Source organism: Gadus chalcogrammus, chromosome 12 (assembly GCF_026213295.1).
Source record: "Gadus chalcogrammus isolate NIFS_2021 chromosome 12, NIFS_Gcha_1.0, whole genome shotgun sequence".
Classification (NCBI taxonomy): Eukaryota; Metazoa; Chordata; class Actinopteri; order Gadiformes; family Gadidae; genus Gadus; species Gadus chalcogrammus.
Genome location: NC_079423.1, coordinates 21,825,014 through 21,846,720, shown reverse-complemented (window position 1 = coordinate 21,846,720; position 21,707 = coordinate 21,825,014). Strand labels below are relative to the sequence as shown.

General features: G+C 42.9%; 2 protein-coding genes across 2 annotated transcripts; one reads left to right on the top strand and one right to left on the bottom strand.

The window, feature by feature from the left end:
- Window positions 1–4,349: 4,349 nt before the first annotated feature.
- Window positions 4,350–16,243, top strand: ttc22 (tetratricopeptide repeat domain 22). Its single transcript, XM_056604549.1, has 9 exons — window positions 4,350–4,415; window positions 4,979–5,586; window positions 6,388–6,688; window positions 6,845–6,900; window positions 7,131–7,246; window positions 7,977–8,095; window positions 8,482–8,643; window positions 9,389–9,541; window positions 10,295–16,243. The coding sequence occupies exons 2-9, from the start codon at window positions 5,306–5,308 to the stop codon at window positions 10,835–10,837; spliced, it is 1,731 nt and encodes a 576-aa protein (XP_056460524.1). The 5' UTR covers window positions 4,350–4,415; window positions 4,979–5,305; the 3' UTR covers window positions 10,838–16,243.
- Window positions 16,244–16,556: 313 nt separating this feature from the next.
- Window positions 16,557–21,310, bottom strand: LOC130393822 (putative nuclease HARBI1). The gene is made up of 2 exons (XM_056604567.1): window positions 19,859–21,310; window positions 16,557–16,615 (listed from the first exon to the last, which is right to left on the bottom strand). The coding sequence occupies exon 1, from the start codon at window positions 20,910–20,912 to the stop codon at window positions 19,863–19,865; it is 1,050 nt and encodes a 349-aa protein (XP_056460542.1). The 5' UTR covers window positions 20,913–21,310; the 3' UTR covers window positions 16,557–16,615; window positions 19,859–19,862.
- Between the last annotated feature and the right edge of the window lie 397 nt (window positions 21,311–21,707).

Here is a 21,707-nt window from a genome sequence, read left to right as displayed (position 1 = left end):
AAAGAGAATATTCACAGATGAGATGGAGGAGGAGCTTGCCAAACACTTGAAACAACTAGCTGACCAGTTCCATGGCCTTCCTCCAGTTAAGTGCCGTCAACTGGCATTTGAATATGCAGCGAAAAACAATATCCCTGTCCCTGCCAATTGGAAAAAGACACAATGTGCAGGTAGGCTAGGGTGTGCAAGAGATCACATGATTCCGTAGGTTAACTAAGGCCAACTGATCTTGCTACAAAGCTAAATCTTATGAATTGTCTACTCTAGGTGCAGATTGGTTTGGCAGCCTCCAAGCACGTCGCACATCGCCACCTCTGTCCGAACTCCAGAGGCAACATCCATGGGAAGGGCTACAGCCTTCAATAAAACTACAGTCGGGGAGTTCTTTGACAATCTGGCTGTAGTGATGGACAGGTGACAGAATTAATTCTTTAGTTGCAAATGTATTATGGAGGTTTTACCTGTAAGATTTGGTTTTGATTCTGATAAGGTTCTTCCCTTGCGTCTCATCTTTAACAGGCATAAATTCCCTCCACACATGATTTACAATGTGGATAAAACAGGCGTATTTACAGTACAAAAGCCACGGCAGGTAAGCTACACATGATTAACTAGAGAGCATGTGATAATGACCAGCAAGCTATTGACAGAATGCTGAAACTAATGCTATAAGTGAACCTGTCAACTGGAAAAAATGAATGGACTGAAAAGAAATACAATGTACCTTTCAGACCAGTAGTAGCCTACTAATTGCACATGCCATTGATTCTAAACTTTCTATTTGATTCAGGTTGTGACAGAGAATGGAAAAAAGCAAGTTGGATCTGTCACATCGGCTGAGAGGAGAATTGGTGACTGTGGTGTGTGCAGTGAATGCTGCTGGGAATGCCACACCTCCCATGTTTGTCTTCCCCAGAGTTAAGTTTAAGGACTGCTTCATGATAGGAGCTCCTCCAGGAGCCAAAGGTACCTACACCAGAACGGGATGGATGAATGAAGACACCTGGCCTGAGTTCCTTGATCACCTGATACAGCACACTGAGTGCACCCCTGACCGTCCCATGCTGCTTATCCTGGATAATCTTAAAGCTCACATCTAACTCAAAGCGGTACAAATAGCCAAGAGCAAAGGTATTGTTCTGCTCACTCTCCCTCTCCAGACATCCCATCGCATGCAGCCTCTCGACGTGACCGTGTAAGGCCCATGACCATGGGAGGATGAGATCTAACCCTGGCAAAACAGTCTCCATCTACCAGATTGCAGGACTTGTGAATGAGGCCTTCATGTCAGCAGTGACACCACGCAACATCACTTCTGGATTTAGGTCCACTGGGATTTTCCCATGTAACCGAGAAATTTTCCCTGATGGAGCGTTTGCACCATCCATGGTGTCAGACCGGCCAAACCCTGACCTACATCCTGCCACAGCAGATGATCCGGATGGTCCTCCCGCTGCAGATGGTCCACCCGCTGCATATGGTCCACCCGCTGCAGATGGTCCACCCGCTGCAGATAAATCACTCGCTGATGCTAATTCATCCACTGCGCATTGATGTGCCTCACCAGCTGACTCAGATGTGCCACGTGTTCCCAGCCAACCTGGAAATGTGTCTCCTCGCGAAATCGTTCCACTTCTCAAATGTTCCCCCAGAACACAAACCAAACGAAAGCGTGTGAAGACAGCCATCATAATTGATACTCCTGAGAAGCAGGCAATTGAAAAGGCTGATAAAAGAGTGTCAAAGGACACTGGCAGGGAAAAAGCAAAATAGCCAAGAAAAGGGAAAATCGAAAAAGAAAGCAACCAAAAAGAAAATCGTAGTTAGCAGCTCTGAGGAGAGTGATGTCCCTGTCCCACTTGATGATGTGTCTGACGAAGAGAGCTCTGAGGATGAGAGAAGTGATCCAGGAAACACAGATCTGTCCGTGGGTGACTTTGTCATAGTTAACTTTGCAACTGTTGCATATTCTTGAAGAAAGTTGTCCAATCCCGGGTTGCTTTAACTCACTTTATTCGTTATAAAGTCGGCATGTTGCGGTATGGTAACTGAAGCTTAAGGGAGGGAATTGTATCTAACGTGTGTGAGAGGAAAATACCGTGATCTTCTTCAAGCCCCCCGGGCTTAGGCCCGGGTGGCTTTCTGCCCGTCTACCTATTGATCTCTGCCTCTAGAGTTCGAAATCACCCGATAGAGGACGTCAAGTGGGCGTGGCCTAGTGGGCGTGGCCGGGGTGACGTAATGGCTTCGGCTTCTTCACCTAATTAAAGGTGATGCCTTCTGTGGTGGAGCAGCCTTCAATAAGGTCTTGCTCCCCTTGTGGCTATGTGAGGGTAATGCAGCTTCTTAAAATACTTAACACAACCAAACACAGGAGCGTCCGTTACATTGGCATGGTTGAGAAAGTTGAGGATGACGAAATACTTGCACAATTTCTCAGAAGAATCAAGGGAAACACGAAAGACTGGGAGAGACCCACGTTTGCTATAGGAAAATGATGTGGCACGTGTTCATAAAACTGATGTGGTGAAGAAGCTGCCTCCACCTAAAAGGCCCGGAGGAACCCCACGGAGAGAGCAACTCTTCATCTTTCCCTGTAACCTTCAGGGCTCGAATGTAGAGTCGCCTACCTCGAGTTAACTCATAAAGCACATCCAAACAGTAGGCTGATGTTCTAATCCAGGTGGATCTAGTCCTGTGTTCTGAGTCCCAGGCTGTTCTAGCTGTTTATTTTTTGTTTTCTGACCCCCAGACAGTGTTCTAATCTATCTGGTTCTATCTGTCATTTGAATGTTAATTAAAACATTTTGAAGTGTTGAGAGAAAAAAAGTGCTTAATTGACCAATCCCCATGATTCTGTTACTAGTCTGAAATTAGTTCTTGAATGTGTGGTTGTCAAGCTAGCTGTAAGGATTCTTACTGTTACAACATATGTTGTTATAGTTTCAGAGTGGATAAAGTAAGTGGATCAGTTTAGCCCCAGCTGATTCACTTTACCCCCTTGATTTCGCTGGTCTGTCTCAGTTTACCCGTGAGATGGGGTAAAGTGAGACAAAAGACCACTTTTTAAAAAACAATCATATTTTCACTGCCCTTCGTCCTGAATATATTCTGATAATTTCCATTGCTAGGAAACATCCTGAATTAATGGGAAATGTGTACATCTTACTGATATGTAATTTTAGCTCGCTTAGAGGGGAGCAAATGTAAAAAATGTCTCACTTTACCCCACTCTCCCCTACGTGGTACAAAAAATAATAATAATCTCTTCATGGGCGCAGCCATTTTGTTGAGAGCGTCATCACTGCTCTCGGTCTACTCTCAGATTTTCGAAAGATGAAGACAAAAGGGGGCCTGCCTTCGAGAAATGCCGCAAGAAAGCTGGGAAATGTTCGACTTTTGACTCGGAAGTCTGGCGTTCGAGGATTCAGGAACACACCATAAGACACTTCCCTCAACATATCAAAATGTTGCCCTGGTTGGTTGGAATTACCACGTGGAATTTTCCACGTTAGAAATGACAGAACTCCTTTCAAAGAGGCCCTGCCCTCTCCCAAACTATGCTTGTTAAAAAAACGAGTGCACCTGTGTCCGACATGACTTTGTGGGAACTTGACGAGTTTCTGACTAGTTCTGGCGGATGTTCTCAAGTCTCGTGCATGCATGCGCGCAAATGCAGACGATCTGAAATGCGCCGATTGATAGCATAGTAGCATCATAAGCGAGAGGTCTGTTTACACATCCCTCAGCGACTTTGAGTGATAAAAAGTAAACACAGTGCCTAAAAACCATCAACGTCATTCATGTTAAGTAAAAGTAAAAAAAAATAATAATAATGCTTGAGGAGGAGTTTGAGAAGAGACATTTTATTAGTACATGGTTTAAAGATAATTATGAGCCTTTGATTGATATCCAGACATTTTTTTCCGGTGACACATTCCTGTTCCCCACTGGTTTTGGAGTGAACGGCGATCTACTTCTGTAGCTCCATGAATTGAGGGAACCTTATACAGTCCGCTTAAACAGCTGCAATACCAGGCTTGGCCGATGAGCACTTGTGGATTTTGTAAGTATGCACTGCTCCTTGGGGCTTGCTGTAAACCCATGGACCTATTAAAGAGCCTACCGCTCTCCGACGTCATCTCTCTGTCTCGTCCTTTTCGTTGTTATTCCACAGTCCCCTCTACTGGATGGTTGTGGCCTTGCAGTTGAGTTCAAAAATTAAAAAGGGAACTATTGTGAATGTAAATATGTCTAACAACCCCCTTCTTTTCTCCTCACTGTAACCACTCCCCTCTCTTTTCCTAGAAGTGGGATGCAATAATGAGCTGTCCGTGATATTGGAGATGAAGACAAAAACTCAGATGACGATACAGTTATTTGGCTATTTAACTGTGTCTTGTGCTCACTCTGAGGTATAGTTACATGTGGTATTTAAATATTGGGCGTTTCTCAACCGTTCCTTGAACAAATATTATAAAAGTTGTGATATTTTCCCAATACACGTCAGTCCTGTTGGTTGACATTCTGTGTGAGTGTGTGCATGTGTGTGTGTGTGTATGTGTGTGTTTGTGTGTTTGTGTGTGTGCGTGTGTGTGTGTGTGCGTGTGTGTGTTCTAGCTCGAGATTGTAGTCAAGACATCATATATCAGGTCATTGTGTCTGACTAGAATTCAATGCATGATTGCAGTCCTAGTAGAAGCCATCCTTAAATGCAAAGTATTTCACAAAGCTCTCTGTGTCTAATCTCTCTGTAGCTCTTATGATTGGATTGAGATTGGACTATGGCCTGAAAAGGAAGTAATAATGTGTGTGTGTGTGTGTGTGTGTGTGTGTGTGTGTGTGTGTGTGTGTGTGTGTGTGTGTGTGTGTGTGTGTGTGTGTGTGTGTGTGTGTGTGTGTGTGTGTGTGGCACACACAGAGTGCTGGTGCACTCTGTCTTCCCTCACACCGCGTTCCACTCCCTTTTCGCTCCCAGGTCCAACCTGTTTTACCTGTCTTCACCTGCTGCCCTACCATTTGGCAGCCCGCTGTACCCAGGGCGAGCTTCAGCACAGACACAGCTCTGTGGACGTCAAGAGTAGCAACTGTCCTTTTCCAAATCCGCCCGCATTACCAGAAGTACAACTTGTGACTGTGAATCGATTCGAGAGAGAACACAGGATTCTTTGTCTGTCTATTTGTATTCCTTCAACAGAAACAGCGAAGTACGAGTAAGAATGAAAACCAGCTTTGCATTTACCTAGCCTATGTGCTAATTAGAGTTAATACCAAACAGAGAAGGGCGGGAGTTGACGAGGAGGAGATGGAGGAGGGGGTGATGGAAGCGGACGTCAGCACAGATGACATAGAGGCAATCATGGAGAACATGGAGTACATCCCGGGCTACTTCCACCTGGAGCTCAACCTCAACGGCAACCCGACAGGGCCCGTGGATTTGCGGCAGCGGGACACCCACCTGAGGCTGGACGGCCTGCGGGCGGAGGTCGAGGCGGAGTCGGGGTACCTGCAGTACGCCGTCCGCAACCTCCTGGGCTTCCTGGCCTTCCACCTTGAGCAGCTGGAGGTCGCAGAGGAAAGGTTCAGGTGAGGGTACAGGGTGAGTGTTGGAGTGAGGGAGTCAGATAGTGAGTGAGTGAGGGACTGAGTGAGTGAAATGTGAGAGTGTTTGTGAGTTAGGGGGTAAATGAGGGAAACAGTGAATGTGTGTGAGTTGAATTGAATGCCATACCAGATAAAAGGGTTTTGATGACGAGCAGAGGGTAACCATGACGTGTACACAAATACACTCACACCACACCAACACACTGACCAACAGCGCATATGTCTTGACACTAGAAGCTGGAATAAAGCTATGACTTTTACTATGTTTATGATGCAACCAAACAAGATGTAAGCTTTAACTCTTTGTAAGGCAGGTAGAATATGCTTTATTGTTGCTTTTAGAGGGCATGTCTGATATTCTCTAGACTGTGCATTCTTGCTTGTACTATCTCAGCTCTTTGAGGTTTATTTACTTACTTATTTAAATTTAAGATGTCTTATTTGGTTGCATCATTATAAGAATGTCCTAAACATATCCACTCACAAATTTCCTTCACACGTTATATGGCCATCCAAGAGTGATCAATAGATTCCCCTAGATACCTAACAGCGGGCAGGATGGTGTGGTGTCCGGGGGTGTCCGACGCCCAGCTTAATAGTTCACTCTGCTTCGATCGCCAATGAACACAACCTGCCTGTAGGCATCCTACTAGCAATATGCCTAACCTCAACCTTTTCCAAACCAAACTGTATCTGAGTGGTACCTAGAAGTGTAATGTGACGACATAAAAGACACAACAATGCATCACAACCTTTGATATTAAAGTGTATATTCTTTCACAGAGACATCTGTAAGGAAGACCCTGGGAACCTCAACGCCTGGGCCAACCTGGGCTACGTCTATGACAAGCTGGGCCAGGAGGTGGAGGCTGGGGAGTGTGTGGAGAAGGTGTCCCAGCTGATGGGCCTGGACGGCGGGGAGGCGTGTCAGGAGGAGTCCCGGCTGCTGGCGGCCCGCTGTCTGGCCGAGCAGGCCTACGTCCAGCCCTATGACGTGGAGCTAGACACTGAGGAGGAGCTGAGAGACCGACTGAGCACGGCACTAACCCTGTACAACCGGGCCCTGGACTACGCAGGGGATCTGGTGAGTCCTCACAAATGCCACTTCCTGTATGGGCGTTTTTTTCTTGTGTTATTGTATTGATCTGTTTTCATGTTGTAAATATATATATGCTTGAATAGGTTGCATTGAAAAGTATTAAGGTTTCAGCATATTTAAAGAAGCTTACGGTTTTTTCAGATACAACTGGAAGAAAAAAGAAGTTGGTATTTTAAAATGGCAACCATTTACATCAGGTATAAGGCTTTTATTATTATGAATTATCTTTCTTCCTTTTCTCAAGGAACCAAACTCTGAACTCAAACACCATGACAGCTGAATGCCAATGGAAAGCCAACTACATCATGTGTCATAAATGGCGGTGCTGTCATGGTGATTTGATTTCATTGTTATGTGCCTTTATGGGTAAATCGAATGTGTTATTTCTACAATATGGAATAATTCAGAAGCGCTGCTATCCTTGCAGGCTAGATGACATAGTGAAGACCAAGAATGATTCTGAATATTCCAGGCTTTCCCACTACAACAAGGGACTTAGGCTTCTGACTGAAGCACTCAAGTCAAAGAAAACACAGCTCAAAGGTAGGTTATATATCTTCATCCTCTGTTTTTCGTAGTCGGTTCTACTATGTTACCTCAAGGACAAATGAATGACCAATGGGTGGAAAACATTTTAAGTGCTGAGATTGGAAAGAAACATATATGGTATTTAATTAAAGTCCATATTGTCGGTAATCTAATAATCTTATCGGCCTATCATGTGGCAGCATTTATGTGATTCTATCTTCTCAACATGGATGAGAATCCCTAATGGTGCATACACAAACACCAACATCGTTGGAGGTTGTTGGCTGATAAACTATCTTGATGGTGAAAATGTTGAATTGATGTTGGCCAACGTCTGTTGTTGATGCTTGTTGGGGCCGTGTGCAAGCACCCTAAGGGATGTTTCCAGCTCCTTCTTGCTGCCCCATCCAGTATTGAAAAGCTGTACCTAATAGAGTAGCCACTGAGGGTAGATCACACAGTAAGAGGGAGAAGATATTATTTGCCTTCATCCTTAGCCATGTCCAAGGCAATGCTTAGTAATATGTCAATATGTATAAATACATTATTTATACAAAGGATGCTATTTAAAGTTATTACAGTAATGGCAATAGCGTGACCTGACAACAAGATTTTAAGCTAAATTCCATCATATTCCCCTAAATACAGCTCAATACACACAACAACCTTAGACCTTGACCAATAGACAACAATCATTTATTCCATCATGTAACATGCAGATGTACCCTCCCCCCTGTCCATCCAGCTCTTTCCTGGTGTTATATTGGCATCATGCTGGAAAAGAAGGAGGAGTTCTCCACGGTGCCCATGTCTATACATGACTGTGGTCTCTCCGGCTCAGACCCCCTGTCCTGCCACGGAACCGTAGGTTCACACAGCTTCTCATGTCCTTCAGCAGCATGCACAGCCATTCAGACATAGGACTGTGGTGTAGGTCATAAACAACACTGCTCCCCATCACACTTCTTTAAAACGGGTTAGTGGTTTGTTTGTTGTTCGACTCCTGGCTGAAAGGTACTCGGTTCGATACCCAATGTCACTGATCACTATAAGAAGATTTGGATGTAGGAGTCTCCCATGACTTAAAAAGCCTGTAGGATTTTACAAACACAGATAATGATTAACTGGTTAATTCATGTTTTAAAAATTGTATACAGTTTCAAGTGCACAATGATGCAAGGCTACAGCAAATAGCCCTGTGTGCTTTGATGTTTAATTCCATAACTGATAGACAACTATTTCAACCACAGGCCATAAAGCTGGCCAGCGACAATGCGTTCGTCCTGAACCTCCTTGCCAAGCTGTTTTTCGTGCTGGGGAAACAGGAGATGTCCATGGGGATCTGTAATATGGCTCTCAGCGTGCTGCCAGACCCTGAGCTCAACTACCAGGCCTACTGCACCCGGGCCAAGGTAGGCTCCCTACCGTTTCCATCTTCCAGCTATATTAATATACACATTCAGCTATTGGTAACGGCAACATGTTCATGGAATGCTAACCTATGCACAGATCAGCAGATCAATAAATCAGGATTAACGTCAAGTCCACATTATTTTTGTTGAGGGCTTCAAACGCCACCTTTTATGACACCCTGTGGGGGGGGGGGTGGATTTGGGCCGGTTTAAGCAGCCCCACCTGGTGGAGTCTGATTATACTCTGAGCCTGTGTGAGGCTGCCCACCTGTTGTGTAATCAGTGTGCACAGTTTAAATCAGCCATCTCCTGCATGGCGGCGGATCATCCGTGCCATGTTCATTATCTACAACTGTAACAATAAAACAGATAAAACAACAATGCCACCACCACCGCCAACCACTCCTCCAAACATAAAGGAAGGAGGTGGTGTTAAATCCAGTTCATTGTTATACATTTAGATAAACCAGCCACCACCCACTAACACCCATACATCTTTATCCCTCCCAAGAGCAAGGAAAAACGTAATTATCGAGGAGGAATCCTTACTTAGAAATTCAGAAAAAGGGATCCCTCCTCCTGGGACAGTTAGGAGTGCAATGTTAAAGTGCAGGCATAATGGTAGCATAACAAGCAAAACCTTTTGAGTAAAATGTAATTGTTGGAAAAATAGGAAGTGTCCATGGTGCTGTAGTGGGGGTTATCATCTCTGAAAGCTTGCTGTGTGTTGATCTGATGGGTGCAGATCAACGTGATGGCTTACGTGAGGGACCTGGAGAGGTACAAGCAGGGAGAGGGAGGGATCCCGGACAGACAGCAGCTGGCCGAAGCGAAGAGGGACCTTGACAAAGTCCTACACGTACACCCCTGCCTGAGGACACACATGGAGATGGCTCAGGTACTAATGACGTTGTTAGAGACATTACGATTAAACCTTTAGTTCACACTATTTGTTGTGTTCCTGGAAACAGTACAAAAACAATGCTCTGACCGGAGAAATCTGTGTGCGTCATGTCTGGAACACAACCAGTCAGGCAGATAGTTAAGATAATAAAGGAGATAATTTACGACCTGGGATGGAAAAGATTCAAAAAAATACAAATGGTCCTGTCAGCAAGACCCCTTTATAGACTACATGATATTTCCTGAACAAGAAGCTTGCATGAGCTTAGGTAAAGTACGGACAAATTGAGCAACACCATCAGCAAATTTTGCATGCATGCAAATTCTGTAGTAACACCATTTTCGAGGAAGAAGGTAGTGTAATCTTGTGAACTGCTAGTAGGCTGTGTTATGAGTTACCAGGGTTATCTTAGCCCATTGAACACTGGCCAGTGTAGTTGAGGAAATGTTGCACAACAAATAAGAGCGGGGATCCGAACAGCAGTCTATCGGATGTGCTGTTGCCATAAATTAAGACACACTTGAAGTTTTACTGGCCATAATATAATTGTTATGAACGTATGTGTCTCCATTATTTGGCTGAACAGTCAATGCTATGCAATATCAATTTTGGATTCATTAAAGAGAATTAAACATAATTTTGAACAATGACAGTGGTTTCTAAATGAAAAGAATGTTTCGCCATACTATACAGCAATGTCTGCTTCAGCATCTCTTCTCCACTGTCTCTCTCCGTTCCCTCCTGTAGGTGCTGTACTACTCGGGTGTTGATGCGCTTCAGGAAAGCCTGCTGGTGGACGAGGGAGCGGTGAACAGCGCCCTCGTGAGCATATCCCAGTCCCTGCAGCAGGAGCCGGGCCCCAGCCTCCCAGACCTCCACCTGCTCCGGGGCCGCTGCCTCCTCCTGAAGGGAGAGGAGCAGAACGCTGCAGACTGCTTCAAGAGAGCGATGGAGCTGGAGAGGCCCGGGAGCGGTGACCCCACGGCTCTGCGCTGCCTGCTGGAGACTCTCCTGGCGCTGTTCGCCCAGGGAGGCCCCGAACCCGGCCCGGGGCCCGTGGTCACCCAGCTTGAAGAGTCGCTGCACAGGGCAGAACAGAGGTATACCGAAAAGGTGGTGCAGGATGAGCTGAGGCACCTGTATCGCTCGCACACCGCTGAGGTCACAGAGCTGTCTCGAGCTCTGATTAAAGCGGGCCGGCTGGACCTCGTGAGGCGGCTCCTGGAGGCCTTACAGCCGAAGCTGCCCAGTAGAAAGAAAGGGCTTTTCAAGTCTTATTCCATCGCATGAATCAAGTGTATTATTCGCACCATCCATTCTTTCTTTCTTTCATGGTTATTTCGAATATGTAGACAAAACAAAAACTTTTTTTTTTTGCAAAAAACAACAACAATAAAGCCATTCAAGAATGAATAACAAAAACAAAAATAATGATAGTAATAGTAAAAATAAAAAGCTAAAAGAAACAAGAAATAAAAATAAACATTAATGTAAACATATCCGAAAAGGAGTGAGAAGAAGTAAAAACATATGTACTCCCACCCCTCTTATTACTTACTCTGTATGTTTATTAATAATAATAATAATAATAATGATAATAATAATAATAAATGTATATAATAGGGCTGTCAAGCGATTAAAATATTTAATCACGATTAATCGCATTAATGTCATAGTTAACTCATGATTAATCGCGATTAATTGTATATTTTTTTCTATGCTAAATATCCCTTCAATTCTTTGTCCCATTAATTTTTCTCATTTTAATGCTCTTATCAACATGGAGAAATGCATCGGCTTGCCTTGTGCAAATGTTTTTTTATTGATAACAACATTGGCATATACTGATCAAAACAGGACGGTACAAAAAAAATGCCTATAATGCAATCAAACGATGAACATACAAAGATATGCCTTGAACATAGCAGTCAGGCTACTGCTTCTTTGTTTTGAGCCCAAAAAAAATAAAAAAAATATTTTTTAAAAAATAATAATTTGCGTTAATCGCGCGTTAAAAAAAATTAACGCCGTTAAAATTGGTTTGCGTTAACGCCATTAATAACGCGTTTAACTGACAGCTCTAATAAAAATGTTATGTTACGTAAATAAATATACATATAAGTATGTACATATATATATCTACAACATACATTTAACAAGTAACAGTATGAACCATTGAAACTAAATGAATCACCTCACCACAGCATCTTTTACACTTTCAGTCTCCCAACAGGCTGAGAGAGCGCAACACGCTTCACATGTGGTCTGATTATATAAAAAGCAGATTGGACCAAACACAATTCCTAAATTAAATATTGAATATTGAAAAGTTTGAAGCTCAATCCAATCAAAGCATTGTGGAAATGATAATACACTTTAAATTTAAATAATTGTTTTGTATTGCATTTTTTGATGTGTGTTATGTTATTATGTTTTATATGTAGCAGATTAAATAACCTGACACATTTCTGTAACAGTGTGTGTGTGTGTGTGTGTGTGTGTGTGTGTGTGTGTGTGTGTGTGTGTGTGTGTGTGTGTGTGTGTGTGAGTATAATTTATGTATTATAGCCTTTGTCTTGGTGGCACAGCGGAAAGAGGAGTTTGTTATCAACCGTCTCAAGTGAAATGTCATGTAGGAAATGTAACGCTTACAGACAGTAGGGGGAGGGGGGAACGTGGGTGCTACACACTGGTGGTGGTTAGTGAGGTCCCCCCCTTCACTGTAAAGCGTCTTTGAGTGTCTAGAAAAGCTCTATATAAATTCAATCCATTATTGTTATTATAATCGACTACATACCGAGTTTGTTTAACGGCACCGTTGCAACCCCCTTGAACTGAGAATCATGGCTTTTAGCACGAGACAAGGCATCTACCAATACATTATCAGGACTGTTTCTTGGACTTACAGGTTGTAGTTTTAGACAATCAAGGACCAGGGTATCAGCGGTTGCTTCTGGTTGCACAACATTTGTGATGGAAGTGGGATATGGTCTGTATCAACACTGTTGAACATTTCGGTCAAATGCTTCAATGGTAGCCAACGAATTGACCTGTGATGGCCCCTTTTTGCTTTAACCGGACCACCTGTCCCTGACCCACCTGCTTACCTAAGTAGGTGTCAGGCGCTTTACTGAAGTCACATTTGACAAGATTGAGAGTTAGAGAGGCCTTTGCCAACCTCTCGAACACCATTGTCAGAACTTGCATATCTGACCATGTGCAAGAATACACCACCAGATGTGTGTTTGAATTGGGGAACACAAATTTAACAGATTTAATAACCTTGAAACGTTGGAGGGGTATTACGCAGTCCAAAGGATAGGATATTATATTGCAAAAGATATCAGATGCTCATGACGGGTGGTAAGGCTGAACGATTAATCTAATGAAAACGGACATTGCGATATAATGGAACACAATTTGCAAAAAGAAAAGGCCGAAAAAAAAGACAAAAGGGTTACTGCAGTAAGATTCTTTTTTAATTTTTCTTTTACAATTCAATAGTTAAATAAAGATGTTTTAATATCAATTCATGCATCAATTTATCTCAACACATAGGCATGGCCTAAAGCGAAGAGTAGTTTATACGTATGTGACTGCTTCCAATATTGTGTCGAAAATACTATAGAAGGATTTATTGGTTTTGTTTAGTGAATAATACAGAACATAAGGAACTTTAAGAAGAAAAATTGCATACTAAATTGTCATCGCAATATTGGTCGAAATAATCGCAATTAGATTATTTCCCCAAATCGTTCAGCCCTAACGTAACCTAGCCCCTCCAACAAGTGCCCTTTCAGCAGGAAACAGGTCAGACCACAGTGTGTTTAGTTTGCATTCAACTATTGACCTCAGACGTCACTGTTCCGATCTGGCGCATCTAATCTCCAAAGTCCCGACTGTGTTGTGCATGGCCTCATAAACAGTTTACGCCAGAGTCAGATCGGGCAACACTTGTAACTGCCCATATTGCAGCGCCTTGTTGAAACACTTAAAGTCCTCCATCGAATTTAGGTTACCTGGTTCATGAACGAAACCTTAATAGTTAGAATAGGTTTTGAAGGCATTTTATTGACGATCTTCCAGTTGTCAATGATGGATCGATAATCTATTTTTGTAGCGACTTGGTCGATATCATCCAACAAGTTTATCTCGTTACTCTGTTGCTTATTAGATTCCATTATGTTGGACTCAACTAAATTGAGTTCAAAGGTCGCACTTACAGGGTAACCTGGAAAGAATCTATATTTAAACCGTGTAGTCTCGCTAGCGGGGCCCTCAGGGTTCTGTCCTGGGCCCCATTCTGTTTACTCTGTACACATATTTAGCTTTGTTTGCTTTACCCACATAAGGTCAGAAATGTTTAATTCAATGCATATAACTTTTTACTGAAACCCTATCATAATAATTTCCTCGTAGGAGATGTACAAAACACACTCTTTCTCTTCACCATTCAGCAAGCGTCGTATGTGAACAAACCATAATCGATCACTGGTTTGTTAAAAAGATGTATAGCTCAAATATAAGCTGACTTTTAAATTTAAGTAGCAAGCATCGATATGTATAAAGAAGGTACTTGACCCTTCCCATCAAGCATATCAACTATTGTGATTCAGGATCCGGTTTCATGAAGGCCATTGCTTGAAAGTAAAAAACAATGTCAAAGATTATTTTGGTCCCTCATGGCATAGATGACTTGAAATGAAAAACAAATCCATGATATAAAAATGCTTGCGTATTTCATTGATTAAAACAGGGCCATCAGAGCAGACCTAATATAATCCAAAGAATGAACGGTTTGTTTTATTACCGAATAAAATCAACAGGGGGCGCCTCTAACACACACATATTATATTTCTACACATTGACTTATTGCAATATTTTTTTTTTTGGCTGAATGACCAAAGAACTTCTCTAATGAAAATGTCACTTCTCAATGGGCCTCAACCTGCATGAACCTTACTCACAAATTTGTGCTTAAATCGTTCATACATGGAATAGAGAGCAATTCTCGCATTCAACAAAATCCTTGAATTTAGATTTTTCTCTTAGGTACGCAGTGTTCCAAAGTGCTAGAAGTCAAGTACGGTTTAGCCTTGTGAGACCATCCTGATATTCACGTTTGCGTTCTGCAATAAATATCAGTCTGGCCTTGGCTGGGAAGCAATGGATTTCCAAATAAATGCATAGCCTTAAATTGTTTAAAACTCGGATGTGCTTGCGTGCCCTTTTCACATCCGATTGAAAGTAAAGCAAAAATATACGTGATCTGAAAAGATTGTTCCAAAGCATTTCAACAATTTGGGAAAACGCTTTCAAAGACACTGACTGATATGCAGAGTGAAGAAACAGGATGTGAACACCAAGATCAGGATGGTCACACCAGGCCGTGTGATTGGTCAAATTAAAGAAAAATGTTGTTGTTGTGATTCCTATTCCTAAGGATTATAATCAAATAACTTTGAAAACAATTAATTCTAGTCTTCTATGTATAATTTTGTAACTCTTGTCTTGTTTTGCAGTCAGATTTATATAATTGCATTAGGTCATATTAGGCCGATACGACAATAATGCCCCAAAAAATAGTTACAATAAAAATAGGCTTAATGTAGGGCTACGATGTTGCATAGGCTCTAGAATAACTGAATACTCTGTTTGGTTTCCGCAGAGTAGGCGTGGGCCACACAATGAAGATACGGTGTTTGCTCCATCAACTTGTCTTTATTTAAGATTGTAGTGATACAGCTCTTGGGGGGCACATATAAATCAGGGCATGATCCTCATTCAGGAACCGTGTGGCACTGGGGTTGATCTGTTTTTGCCCCCAGTATCTGTTCCCCGACCTCCACCGGGAGAAGAGGCAATCGTTTGTGTGCTGTCTTGAATGATCTTCATGGCACTGGTCCTCCACTGCCTAGCATATGTCCCGGTAGACTGGGGAGAGCGGGTGGTACGTCCAGCCGACAGAACCTCCCTCTGCAATGCCCCGTACTCCTTCAGGGTGCTACTCCCGTACAAGGCAGTGGGACACCCTACATTTCCACAGACGTCTGAGGTGATTAAAGCGCTGCCGGGACCGAGTATCCCGGTGAACATCCCACGTCCGGTCGGGTCCGCTGGGATGAGGACACCGAGGTACTTCAGGCTGCTCAGTGCTCACCCTCTCCACAGGGGCCCCATTAATGACCCCTGTTGAGGGTCAGGGATGAAGTGGTGGTTGACAACTCATACCAACTGGGTTGTCAAGAAGTCAAGGACCCATAACAAAGGTTTGGTGACAAGCTTGTGTGTGTGTATGCGTGCGTGCGTGTGTGGGTGTGCGTGTTGATTGATCTATAGAGGCAGGCTAAATGCACTAAACTAAAAAGTCCAGAGTCCTTCAGAGCTCTGTGCTATGTGCACTTGCCCAAACTGCCCAAATTCATCATGATTACCCATTATTTCAGACTCTTTCAGTGACGGCATATGGCTGATCAACAAGGCTTCAAAAGGTTGTGTAGCCAAAGATAATTATAATTGTCTATTGTATTAATGTCTTTCAGAGACACAAAACAACATTTTCATCGGAAGAGGTAGGCTAACAAAGCTAGCGTAAATTCTAGGTCAAATTATAGTATAGTAGATTTTATTTGGACATGGACATGACAATGTCATTGGACGAACCAGATGCATTGTTTACAGTGTATTAGCATAAATGCTAGTTTACAACACCTGTCCACAGGAGGCTTTTTGAAAAAAACTAAACAAGACAGAAACAAGATCAAATACTGATAAAAAACTGATAGCGATAATTAAAAAGAGTAAAAATGCAGTATACATTAGAGTACAGAGCAGCAATATAATGAGTCGAATATATATATATAGGCTACGTAGAGAAAAACAAAGGCAGCATGATCAAACAATAAACCAGTTGTAAATTATTTATGTGAGCACTGTTGATTTGATTTGAGCCGTTGTTTAAGTTCTCTGTTAAAAGTGTTGCTGTTAGTCTCTAGTTTTAGACTAGTGGGCAAGAGGTTCCATAGTTTTGCCCCCTTTGCAGAGAAGACAGACTGCCCGAAAGATGTCCTGTACATGGGAACAAGACAATCAACATTGATGGAGGCTCGTGTATTTGCCCGACGAGAGCTCTGACGTCTGATGGCCAATTCAGACAGTGGTGACACATGGTTATTTACACACTTGAAAAACAATTGAAGATTACTAAAATTAATAAAGGTGAAAAGGTTGTGTTTTTTTGGAATGCCGCAGTGATGCCATCTCATGGGTTTCCGGTCCATGACTTTTATTGTCTGTTTGTATATTGAAAAGATAGGTTTTAATGCAGTAGAAGAAGCTTGTGACCATGATGTGATACAGTATGACAAATGAGAAAATATCATAGCGTGCATAAATAATAAGAAGTCCCTTCTTATGAAACGGAAACAGTTTAGATTTAGTTTTACCTTTTTTGCAACATACTTAATTTGCGTAACAAATTTTAAATTCTGATCCAGGATGATGCCCAGATATTTTACTTCATTTACTGATTCAATTAATTCATTTTTGATCCGTACCTCGAAAACATCAGTGATAGGCCTATTACGGATGGAGAAGCACATAGAGACGGTTTTCTTCACATTAATGGTCAACTGAGACAGCTCAAGCCATTTTGAAATGCTGAGTAATGCTTGTGTCAGGTGCTCACCTGCTAAGCTGGGTGTTTTACTGGACACATGGATAACAGTGTCATCAGCATACATTTGACAGTTGGACCCCGGACAGCAGTTTGGTAGGTCATTGATATACATAGAAAACAACAGTGGACCAAGTACAGACCCTTGCGGTACACCCATGCTGTTGGCACGCAGATGGGACCTGACCCCATTGACCCTGACACATGGCTCTCTCCCCTCCAGGTAAGATGCAAACCACTGCAGAGCTTCTGATGACATTTTGAACGATTTTAACTTGTTCATTAGAGTACTGTGGTTTACCGTGTCAAAGACCTTTTTTAGGTCTAGGAACACTGCCCCAACAACATTTCCTTTATCCATTGAAGCTTTTATGTTTTCAAGCAAATAACAATTAGCTGTTTCAGTTGAGTATTTCTGTCTAAACCCAAACTGCTGTGGATGAAGCAGCTGGTTAGACTCTAGGGGCCCTATTTTAACGGTCTGAAACGCAAGTGGGAAGCGCAAAGCGCAAGTAGCTTTGTGGGCGGTTCTACGGCGCTATCGCTATTTTACAGGCGGATAAATGACACTTCCGCCGCGGCGCAAGTGTCAAAAGGGTTGGTCTGAAGCAGCCTAATTACCCGCAGGTGTGGTTTGGGCGTAACGTGCAATGAACCAATCAGAGCGTTTTCTCGCATCCCCTTTAAGAGCGATCAGCGCTTGTTCCATGGCGGATTGCTATTATGATGGCGGATTTGCCAGGCGCACGCCAAGAAAGGTTCACAACAGATGATGTCCAGAGGGAGAAAATAATATTTTTTTCGGCTAAATCTCCTTCAAATCTTTGCAACTTTTCATTTTTCGTTTTGTATTATTTTTCTTCATTTATGCCTATTTGGACAAGGCGAATAAAAAAATTCTCAAGGACATACTATACTTTCCGATGTTTTGGGCTCACTTTCTCTGAATCACAAGGTTATGAATGCATGGTAATAATTGTACAATGTAGCTAAACAATAGAGCAGAGATGTCATTAGTTTGCTAATGTGTATTTGCCCGACGAGAGCTCTGACGTCTGATGGCCAATTCAGACAGTGGTGACACATGGTTATTTACACACTTGAAAAACAATTGAAGATTACTAAAATTAATAAAGGTGAAAAGGTTGTGTTTTTTTAGAATGCCGCAGTGATGCCATCTCATGGGTTTCCGGTCCATGACTTTTATTGTCTGTTTGTATATTGAAAAGATAGGTTTTAATGCAGTAGAAGAAGCTTGTGACCATGATGTGATACAGTATGACAAATGAGAAAATATCATAGCGTGCATAAATAATTTGGCCGTTTGACATGACAAGTCCCTTCTTATGAAACGGAAACAGTTTAGATTTAGTTTTACCTTTTTTGCAACATACTTAATTTGCGTAACAAATTTTAAATTCTGATCCAGGATGATGCCCAGATATTTTACTTCATTTACTGATTCAATTAATTCATTTTTGATCCGTACCTCGAAAACATCAGTGATAGGCCTATTACGGATGGAGAAGCACATAGAGACGGTTTTCTTCACATTAATGGTCAACTGAGACAGCTCAAGCCATTTTGAAATGCTGAGTAATGCTTGTGTCAGGTGCTCACCTGCTAAGCTGGGTGTTTTACTGGACACATGGATAACAGTGTCATCAGCATACATTTGACAGTTGGACCCCGGACAGCAGTTTGGTAGGTCATTGATATACATAGAAAACAACAGTGGACCAGGTACAGACCCTTGCGGTACACCCATGCTGTTGGCACGCAGATGGGACCTGACCCCATTGACCCTGACACATGGCTCTCTCCCCTCCAGGTAAGATGCAAACCACTGCAGAGCTTCTGATGACATTTTGAACGATTTTAACTTGTTCATTAGAGTACTGTGGTTTACCGTGTCAAAGGCCTTTTTTAGGTCTAGGAACACTGCCCCAACAACATTTCCTTTATCCATTGAAGCTTTTATGTTTTCAAGCAAATAACAATTAGCTGTTTCAGTTGAGTATTTCTGTCTAAACCCAAACTGCTGTGGATGAAGCAGCTGGTTAGACTCTAGGGGCCCTATTTTAACGGTCTGAAACGCAAGTGGGAAGCGCAAAGCGCAAGTAGCTTTGTGGGCGGTTCTACGGCGCTATCGCTATTTTACAGGCGGATAAATGACACTTCCGCCGCGGCGCAAGTGTCAAAAGGGTTGGTCTGAAGCAGCCTAATTACCCGCAGGTGTGGTTTGGGCGTAACGTGCAATGAACCAATCAGAGCGTTTTCTCGCATCCCCTTTAAGAGCGATCAGCGCTTGTTCCATGGCGGATTGCTATTATGATGGCGGATTTGCCAGGCGCACGCCAAGAAAGGTTCACAACAGATGATGTCCAGAGGGAGAAAATAATATTTTTTTCGGCTAAATCTCCTTCAAATCTTTGCAACTTTTCATTTTTCGTTTTGTATTATTTTTCTTCATTTATGCCTATTTGGACAAGGCGAATAAAAAAATTCTCAAGGACATACTATACTTTCCGATGTTTTGGGCTCACTTTCTCTGAATCACAAGGTTATGAATGCATGGTAATAATTGTACAATGTAGCTAAACAATAGAGCAGAGATGTCATTAGTTTGCTTATACCTCACTATATACGATGCAGCTCATCTGACAGATGAGCTCTCCTCTCCCGTGCTGCTGCGGCATTTGGACGTAATGGCATCGGTACATGCAGTTCAGCATCACGTCTCCTTAAGTCCTCTAATCTATCCTCATTAATGTCATCGACACATCCATGATTCATGGCAAAGTTGTGTAAAACACAACATGCCACAAAGAATGCTGCGACTTTTTGAGGACCATACTGTAAAGTACCACCTGACCTATCCAAACACCTGAAGCGCATTTTCAGTATTCCGAATGTACGTTCAATCACACTGCGTGCTTGTGTGTGTTTCCTGTTGAATACAATTTCGCGCACTGTTGCAGGCATAATAAATGGGGTCATGAGCCATGACTTCAACGGATAGCCGTTGTCCCCTAACAGCCACCCATCCAAGGGAGGATTCCCCTCGAATATGGCAGGAATGGTCGAGTTTGCCAATATGAAAGAGTCATGGCTTGAGCCAGGGTGATTAGCAAAGACATAATTTATTCTACAATTAGCATCGGAAATGACTTGGATATTAATCGAATGAGTTCCTTTCCGGTTTATGTATACGAGTGCGTTTACTGATGGGGCACGTACCTGCACATGGGTGCAGTCTATAGCACCAAGGACGCCAGGGAACCCATACTTGGTCGAAAACTCCTGCTTTGTTCTTTCCTGGCTGTCAGGTGTAACGGGGAATTTGATGTATTCCCCAGCATGTCGGACTCGACCTGACGTAACTGCATGTATAGCCGAACTTATTGCCGATTGTGAAATGCACCCAATAGAACTAAGGGGATGCTGGAACGACCCAGATGCATAGAAATGCAGTGCCGCTGTAACTTTCACTTCAACGGGGAGGGCATAGGGACAGCGTGCATCTGTCCCCAGCTCATCTGCCAGGAGATGGCAGATATCTGTGACAGCCTGACGGGTCAGGCATAGCTTACGCCTGCATTCCACCTCACTCAGGGAGAGATAGGTGTGTCTGGGCCGGTAGACCCTCTCCCCCCGGCGTCTGATCCTCTGTCCCAAGACGTATTCCATTCCACGGTGCAATAGAAAAATTATGAGCAACCTCAACTTAACTGGTAAGTTGCAGAGTAAGGTTTTAAATGGACTTACAGAAGGTGATTTCGCAGTCTTCAGAATTGTGGTTCCTGATTCTTGACGGACAACCCACTTTGACAGGTGTCCTTATATACATGTGTCTCTTGCCACTATTGGTCAACCAGGTTAATTTGATCCGTCATTACGCCTGATACAATTCGCGTGAATAATTTGGGTAAATGTGTAGCCTACGCTAGATTTATGCCTATTTATTTTATATTTATGGACACCACAATGATTTTCCTTGTGTGGTAATATTTAATTTTCCTTGTAATTATGTATGGTTTGCAAAAATGGGAACTGCTGTCCGTGTAGATGAGAGAAGCAAAGTATGCGCGAGGTGCACAAGCAATCCGTATGCATCGCATGCGCATGTATGAATGCGCCCTTAAAATAGCATCTGAACAACGCGCCACTGACTTTAAACCAGGTATTTCCTGGTCAGTAGCGCAATGGTATTCAGAAACGGCAAAATACCGTTTGCGCCAGAACACGCCTCCTCCTTCCGCCGAACCGCCCCTTGGGGCGTATGATCAATCCCTAATTTACCGGCGAGTGGCGGTGGTGGGAAAAGAACGCTCTGCGCCAGTTGTAAACTAGTAGCAACGACACATGCGCCAGTGATTAAGTCACTTGCGCCGGATGCAAGATAGGGCCCTAGATGTTCCATTAGTTGCTCAGCTATAATTTTCTCCAGAACCTTTGAGCAATTCAGCAACTCTTCAATAATCA

What these genes read in the sequence shown, in the direction of transcription:
- ttc22 (XM_056604549.1), top strand. Translation starts at nt 5,306, where the DNA reads ATGGAGGAGGGGGTGATGGAAGCGGACGTCAGCACAGATGACATAGAG. An exon ending in AAAGAAAACACAGCTCAAAG is followed by an intron (nt 7,247 to 7,976) that starts GTAGGTTATATA and finishes CTGTCCATCCAG; the next exon opens with CTCTTTCCTGGTGTTATATT. An exon ending in CACACATGGAGATGGCTCAG is followed by an intron (nt 9,542 to 10,294) that starts GTACTAATGACG and finishes TCCCTCCTGTAG; the next exon opens with GTGCTGTACTACTCGGGTGT.
- LOC130393822 (XM_056604567.1), bottom strand. Translation starts at nt 20,912, where the DNA reads ATGGAATACGTCTTGGGACAGAGGATCAGACGCCGGGGGGAGAGGGTC.